An 8,214-nucleotide genomic window follows, 5' to 3' on the forward strand; every position below is an offset into this window, starting at 1 on the left:
CTAAAGACCAAAGTACCCCACCAGGTGGTCTGTGTTCACCTCAGAAGTGGTGGCCTCGCCTCTAAGGGTCTTGGCCTGCCCGTCAGGAATGACTGTCATATTTCCAGAGGGGTTAGTCATCATTTCAGGGGTTACAACCCTCTTTTCAAGGGGCACGATCTTCTCTCCGGGGGGCTTAGTCTGACTTTGCATAGAAACCATAATGGTCTCTCCAAAGGCCTCAGTCTTCCCTTCCACAGCTACCGTGTACTTTCCAAAAGACATAGTTTTGCTCGGAGGGGTCACAATCTCACTTTGGTGGCCTCTAGTCATATCTGCAGACTTCCTAAGGGTGTTGGAAGCCGTAGACTTTCCTCCTGAGGACAAAAGTCCCATTTCACTTGTTACGGTCGGCCTTGCAGGATCAGTTCTTGACGAACTCATAGCAGGTGAGGGCCAAAATTTTGGTGAAGGAGTTGAGCTGAAGTCTAGAGGAAATCATCGGAACAGGGTCAGACTCCCACCGCTTCCTTCCCATCCTGTTAATTACTGGGAGGACTACAAGCCCTCCCGGCCTGAAGTACTCGCTCCCCAAATCCAGAACCAAAGGATTTCATAACGCACCTACTTGGGAGCATAGGTAAAATCCCACCACACTGAAGCCCTGCTCCTTCACCTCCTCATGTTGACCTGATCCCAGGAACCTAAGGGCACTCAGCAGACCTACATTTCTGGGGAATGACCCCAAGAAGCCTGCCAGTTTTCTATGCATAAGGCCTGACTTTGACCTCACTGATGACACCTTCAGCAAGACCTTGCTGCCTCCAAGGCCTAATGACAGAAACTTCCTGTGTCCCCCATGGGAGAAGGCACCAGGCCCAATGCAGAGGGCAAGGAGGCCACTCTGGACAGCATTTTGTAAAGAATTGGGTTGCAGTCCCCTCCCTGCCCTTGACTAGCAAGTGTTGTCTTTCTGAGCCCCAGTGTCCTTGTCCATAAAATGATAGTTATAAATCATCTCAAAGGATGTTTCAGCTCTAGCATGCTGGATTCCATCTCCTAACTACCAGGGCAGTCTCTACTAACAAAGAGATATCAACAGAAATCTGACTTCTTTTTCTGGCTCTTGTCCCATGAAAACAGGAGGAAGCCACAGAGAAATAAACTGACGTATGTTGAGTGCTAACATTGAGTCAGTAGTTTTCATTCCTTATCTCATATAGTTCTTATAATAATGTCCTCAGTATGAGGATCATTCCCATGTTACAAATAGGGAAAACAAAGCTCAGAGGGTCAAATGGAGTGTGCCTCTAAATCCAGAAAATGGACTGGCCTAACGTCAGAGTTTATTCTCTTCCTTCAGTGTCATGCTGTCACACCAAAGCCTTCAGATCTAACAGAAGGCACCCACCCAGAGTCTGGCTATACAACCCCCAACCCCACTTCCAAGCCATAGCTACTTACCAGCCTGCACCAGAGAACTATGCAATGTGGAGACAAGGGGGAAAGGGCCAGCACCACAGAAAGTGCCCTTGACATCATCCAGGTCCAATGTCCACACCATGGCTCCCCCCAGATTCTGTCCTTTTATGAACATTGCCTGAAAAAGTAGTAGTCAGTCAACCTGCTATGCTGGCCATCCCCCAGTCTGGGTGCAATGGCAAAACACTGAAGATGGACCATCAGAAAACACCAGTAGCATGGTTGGCAGTACAGCCTGGATCTGAACCTAGCCTTTACCACTTATTAGCTAAGGGATCTTGAGGAGGTCACACAAAACTTTGGCTCCTTTATACAAAAGCACTTCTGGTATTTTTAGGAATCAAAGAATTCCTACATGTATATGCGACAGCATGGATGGGACTTGATGACATTATGCTGAGTGAAATAAACCCATCATCACAATAGGATACATATTGTATGATTCCACTTATAGGACGTAAATTAGAGTAGTCACATTCACATAATTGGAAAGCATAGTGGCGGTCACTGCTGGGGCTAGGGGAGAAGGGACTGGGGCTTCAGTTTGGGAAGATGAAAACATTCTGGAGATGGGGTGCCTGGGTGGCTCAGCTGGTTGAGCGTCTGTCTCATGATTTCGGGTCAGGTCATGATCCCAAGGCTGTGGGATCAAGCCCCACGTTGGGCTCTGCACTGAGCATGGAGCCTGCTTAAGATTCTCTCTCTCTCTAAAAAAAAATGTTCTGGAGATAGATCGATGGTGGTGATAGTTCCACAACAATGTGACTGCACTTAATGCGCTGAACTGGACACTTAAAAATGGGCCAAATGGCAAATTTTATGTTTATGTATATTTCACAATTTTAAAAATGATTTTTTAAAAAATATTTTTATTTATTTCTAGGAGAGAGAGAGACAGCATGAGCAGAGGAGGGTCAGAGAGAGAGGGAGACACAGACTCTGAAATAGGCTCCACGCTCTGAGCTGGCAGCCAGCACAGAGCCCGATGCGGGGCTCGAACCCACGAACCGCCAGATCATGACCTAAGCGAAAGTCGGACGCTCAACTGACTAAGCCACCCAGGCACCCCCAAAAATGATTTTTAAAAAAAGAACTACCACATGTAAAATATTTGGATCAAAACCTTGCACATAGTAAATGTCCACAAATAATGAAAACGGTCTCACCAGGATCCCAGTGCTAATCATTATCATCATCACGCTAAGAAACAGATATTGCTATATTATTTAAAAAATCACTTCCACATACCGTATATCATAGTGATACCATAAAGAAGAGATAGAGCAGGTAATACTGTACCCTTTCCACAGATAAGAAAATAAAAGCTTTTGTCCATAATTTTTTAAACCTCAGATATAGGGGTGCCTGGGTGATCCAGTCAGTTGAGTGTCTGACTCTTGACTTCAGCCCAGGTCATGATCTCAGGGTCATGAGATTGAGCCCCCCATCAGGCTCCATGCTCAGTGTGGATTGGGATTCTCTCTCTCTCCTCATCCCACCTCTGCATCTCTCTCTCTTTAAAATAAAATAAAATAAAATAAAATACAATAAAAATTTTTACAAACCATTAAAAAAAAACCTCAGCTATAACTAAATGGCAGGGTTTAGACTCAAATCCAGGCTCTATTATTACTTTGCTTGTATTCTCTGTCACAGCTGATGGAAAAGACAAACTCCATCCCATCCAAATAGCTACATGACTTGGCCAAATCAGTTGGCTCCTTTCTAGGATTTATGTTCCCCAAATGTAAAACAAGAAGAAGGAACCCAATTATAGGTAAGCTGAAATTGCCAAGACTCGGAGATTTTATACTGCTTGCAAAGCACCAAGTTAGCCACCAGTTTACATGTGTGCACACATGATCTCTGGATCAGAGAACAGACCATTATTACTCACAGCAGAAGATCAATCAGAATAGCACTTTGACTTTGCTTCCCATGCCCCAGGTGCCCGAAGAATGACATGGTGAAGGCCAGATATACACCTGCATGTGCAGTGAGGTCTGTGGCACAGAAGGATCCTAAAACTATGAGACTTGAGCTTACATAGGACAGCTGGCAAATCAGACCCTTTTCCCCTCCGGAGAGTTTGAAAGCTTCACTGGGATGTAGACAAGTCCTCTCTGGAGAGGGGACTTCTATAGTCTCTGAAAGTCAGCAAAGGCTCTGGGGGAGGAGGGGAAGGCAGCTTTCTATTGTTATCATAGCTGATCTGCTTCTTTTGCTCAGAATGCCCAGACAGGGCAGCATCACTGAGAAATCCAGGGATAATTATCTCCCACCGATGACCTCTGAGGTTTCTTCCAGCTCTGGGATTCTGTGATGCAATCCTTTAATCACCCTCCCACGGGGCTCCGTTCCCCTCTAGCTCTGCAAGGCATGGTAGCTGCCCCTCAAAGCGAAAATACCAGGCCTGCTGGTCTCAGGCTTCCTCGGACACACACAGGTCAGTGCCCTCTCCCATGTCCTGTGGGTCATATATTGAATTCCATCCAACTGGGTGATTCCACTGAGTCACTGGAATTTTCTGTGTGCGTCCTCTGTTCCCAAACTGGAGTAAGATCCTGGGGGCTGAAGGCCATGCTTTCCACCTCTCTCCTTGCAGCGGGCCTCCCCAGTGGTGTGCACAGATAAGGTACGTGGTGGATCTTCGCAAATACTTCCTGGTCACCTGTGCTCTCTACCCCAAACTTCCCGCAAAGAACATCAAGCCCCCGTCGCTCCTGTATCGCTGAGAGGAGACTGTGACTTCTCTCTAATGAAACCCCATATCCAGGCAGTTGCTAAGTCCTGACAGTTTCTCATTCAGACACTACCTCCTCTTGCAACCACCTGGTCCCGCCCTCAGGATGTCTCTGGCACACCCCCGAGTCCCTCTGAGCTTCCCAGATGCCAAACCGGTTACAGCGGGATCACAGAGGAACATAGTAAAAACAGTTCCCAGATTCTTTCTAAGACCTGCAGAATATTCAGGGATGCATTTATCAAGTCTCAGGGGTTCCAAAGCAGAGGGAGGTTCAGAAATCACCAAAGCATGTTATTTTTGTTTTAATTCCATATATAAGCCTTGCCAGACTCAATTCTTTTAACATTGCTTGCATGGGGAGAAGGGGTGCTCACAGTTAGGTTCTAAAGGTTTCAAACTTGCAGGTCATACACCCACACAGAAAGCTGATTTTGCCTTAAAATGCCTGCAAGAAGAGGTCCGAACACCTTTTCCCTCATTCAGATCCCTCTATAAACTGACCTGCACTTTGCTGCCATCTCTTACACTTTACAAAAATTCTCTGCCCCACCCAAATTCTTCTTTGAACTCACTTTGAATGCACTTTCAGCACCCACTGAGCCTCTCTCCAGGTCATTATCTCCTCTTGCTGCTCACTTCCCTGAGGAAGCCCTCCCTGGCTTTCCTACTCCTGACACATATCAGTGATATTCATGGAGCGCTTAGCATGATCTTCCTCATATTTGGTATTTATCCGTTGTGAAGTTATCTGGCCCAAGCAGCAAAAAAGAAACTGTTGCCAAAAATCTGGGTAAACCTAGAGAAGTCATTTCTCCCCTCAAAATGGAGACTCCTTTTCTTCCAAAGAAGAGGGTTGGGGTCGCCTGTGTGGCTTAGTCAGATAAGCATCTGACCCTTGATTTCGGCTCAGGTCATGATCTCTCGGTTTCTGAGTTCGAGCCCCACATTGGGCTCTGTGCTGACAATGCAGAGCCTGGTTGGGATTCTGTCTCCCTGTCTCTCTCTGCCTTGCCCTCACTTGCTCTTTATCTCTCTCTTTAAAAGTTAAAAAAGAAGAAGAAGAAGAGGAAGAAGAAGGAGGAGGAAGAGGAGGAGGAGGAGGAGGAGGAGAAGAAGGGGAAGAAGAAGAAGAAAAAGAAGAGGAAGAAAATGGTTGGTAGATGGGATTAGAAAACTCCAGTTAGGTCAGGTATGCCTGAAACTCACCTGATGTAGTCAACTTCATGTTTTCATCTCTTCCCAAGGACACACACACACACACACACACACACACACACGCATTGTACAGATAAGAGCCTCACGGAAATCAGAGGGAAACTATATGCTGGAAGAAAGGACCACGGTCTTACCTTGTGTCTGAAGCTGACGACATCATCATAGCCAACCCACACATGTCCCTTGTAGGCATATGGGACACACTGATCATCTACCCAGCGCTTCATCGCTTTCTGGAGAAAGGAGCAAATCTACCAGGGGGATCACCGTTAGTTCTGGGAAGTACCATGGAGACAAGCACCAGCAGGCAAATAGCTCTTTTCCCAGTGACAACGAATCCAAGAATCCCTAACCAGGGAATGAGAAGGGGCAGACCAGAGAGGGAGGGGAAAGCCAGGCACAAAGGACCTCCTCTCATTTCTGAGCAAATTCCTTCTAAAATATGTTCCTATCTCTAGTGTCTGTGGCGGAAAGAGAGAGAGAAACAAGGATTGGCTGACATCCTTAGAAACCAAATCAGGGTTTGCTAAATAATGCCAATATCAAACTACAAACGGTAACCTATCTGACCCTTGACCAAACCCATATCTTTTTCAAAGAGTTACCGTTAACAAACCTCTCCTATCTTTAGAAATCAGCACGAAGGGGCCCAGTCTCGGAGGCTATCCAACTAGCTTGTGACCCTCTAATTAAGTTAAGGTTTCTCAGAGGTAAGATGAACTGGGTTGTTACAATCAGTCAAGCATGTGGGCATTGACTAGGTGCCTGGCATTGTGCTAGAAACCATATGCTACAAAGAAGCAGAAGTATTCAAGGGGGTTGCAGAAGTTAATGTCTGAGGCTTTTTCCCACTTTCCTCTCCTCTCCTCTCCTCTCCTTCTTTCCCTTTCTTCCTCTCTTCCTTCCTTCCTTCCTTTCTTTCCTTTAAAGGTTCTGCCTATTAAACATCTCTTTGGTCTATACAGTCTTTCAAAATAATTTTTTCAACTATGCCATCACGCATAACCGCACTTACTGGAATAGCAGGAAACATCTCTATGCAGTCAGACTGCACCCCCACTGCTACCTGAGGCACCCCCGCACACCATGGGCCTCAGGACCTGCCATCCTCACCCTGCGGGGCCCTTCCCGCAAACTACCTCTTTGTCCTCCAGCCGTCACCCTTGCCTTTTCCCAGTTGTCTTTGCTCTTCCCTGACAGAGGACGGAGGAGCCCTGACTAATAGACAGAGGTCCCTATTCCCGTCACCTCGTAATAAGCCAAGAAACCATCTTGCTTGGTGTACTTTCCCGAAAGCGCAGCTCCCTGGGCTTTGGCCCGTAGCCCGTTCTTAGAGGCTTCAAGGAGGTTAAAGGTCCGTCCGTAGGTGGGCAGCCCCATGAGGAGCTTCTCTGCGGGTGCCCCCAGACTCCGCCAGCATCTCACGGCATGTGCCTGCAGGTGCGAAGAGCACAAACCCCTCCGTGTTACTGAGAGCCAATGGCCTGGGCCCAGGGGCGGGTGTCTGGACCCCTCGAGATCTTTCCTTACCGAAGATTTGGAGTCTCCAGGCACAGAGAACAGGGGGCTATTGTGTCCTGTGAACTTTTCCCAGCTCCCATGAAAGTCATAAGACAAGACATTGATGAAATCCAGGAGTCTGCAAGGGCAGCAGGGGGAGGTATGGAGACGGGGCTACCTCGATTTTCAAGTCAGATCACCCTAGGACTAATGAGCCGACTGGCTGTGCGTTGGCCACTCGAGCTTCTCCCCCCTTTCGGCCTGGGGTGCCCGCCCATCTGTGCCATCCACTTGAGATGTGTCACCGCAGAAAAATGCTGGTTAGGATAGGCGTGCAGGAGGACCCCGGCCGTTTCCATGGAAGTAGATGGCAGTCGGACAAGAAAACACATTCATGGCTGACCCAAGGGCCAACGGAGGTCGCCTAAGTTGTCATGAGGAAGGTGGTACTGCCCCACGGCAGCTAGAGAGCTTCCATCCTTCCATCCTTCCAGACACCAGTGAAGCCCCCTCTTCCAGAACACTTTCAGGATGACCAGGTGCAACTAAGTACTTCCCAGGTCACCAGTGCACCGGTGCACCAAGATTCCATCATTCAATTTTAATCTGGCCATTGGTCTCCGTACCCTTGCTCTCTCCATTTTAGAGCTGAAGCAGTTGAGACTCTGAGGTTACCTGACTAGCCTCAGGTCACCCAGCTGGCCTTCCTGGCTGTTAAGGCCAATGCTGACAAACTCTATGTCCCATGGGGTCCCTCCCTTTTGTCCCCACACCGAAGCCAGGCTCCCCGGCGTGATCACACACCGAAACTCCCCCATCCTCTCTCTTGTTCTGCGTCGGCCTTCCCGCCTCATCTGTAAATACTTGATTCCTGAGGTTCAGGAAAAGTAGCCCAGAGCTGGCATGTCCAGAAAGAGTAAGTTATGAGTGATCTTTTGTTTAGCTTTGTAACTTTTTTGCAGAGCCCCCCACCCCTACCCCACCACGCTCTGAAGGCTAGACCTGGTTGGGCATTCCTTGTTTTGTTTTTGTGGCAGCGGCTGCTGACTCCTCGGCCTCTCTGATGTCAGCCGCATGCCGCACGGTGTGTGTCTACGCCTGTACCCGGGGACAGCAGAGGCCGGGCCACCTGGTATTCTCTCCTGTGAGACTCAGCGAAGGGCTTTGCAGAAGTCTCTGCTCACGATGAGGTGACTGTGGCCATTGGTTCTACAACCCCGTCCAGGCTCCTAAAGAAACTGATCCCTGTCCCCACCTCTGTTCCTCCTCTGCCCCTCCCCCCCCCCCCAATC

The 8,214-nt window shown here is 48.2% G+C and overlaps 1 protein-coding gene across 1 annotated transcript in view; it reads right to left on the reverse strand.

Moving 5' to 3' along the window:
- The window catches only part of OVGP1 (oviductal glycoprotein 1), a 12,720-nt gene continuing 4,506 nt past the window's right edge, over positions 1 to 8,214 (reverse strand). The window contains exons 7-11 of the mRNA XM_077780153.1: positions 6,953 to 7,061; positions 6,671 to 6,856; positions 5,557 to 5,673; positions 1,444 to 1,579; positions 1 to 467 (exon numbers count right to left, since the gene is read on the reverse strand). Coding sequence (XP_077636279.1) covers positions 1 to 467; positions 1,444 to 1,579; positions 5,557 to 5,673; positions 6,671 to 6,856; positions 6,953 to 7,061 — 1,015 coding nt within the window. The remainder of the gene's footprint in view (positions 468 to 1,443; positions 1,580 to 5,556; positions 5,674 to 6,670; positions 6,857 to 6,952; positions 7,062 to 8,214) is intronic.

This window comes from Crocuta crocuta, unplaced genomic scaffold, assembly GCF_008692635.1.
Source record: "Crocuta crocuta isolate KB4526 unplaced genomic scaffold, BGI_CrCroc_1.0 scaffold364, whole genome shotgun sequence".
In the NCBI taxonomy this organism is placed as follows: Eukaryota; Metazoa; Chordata; class Mammalia; order Carnivora; family Hyaenidae; genus Crocuta; species Crocuta crocuta.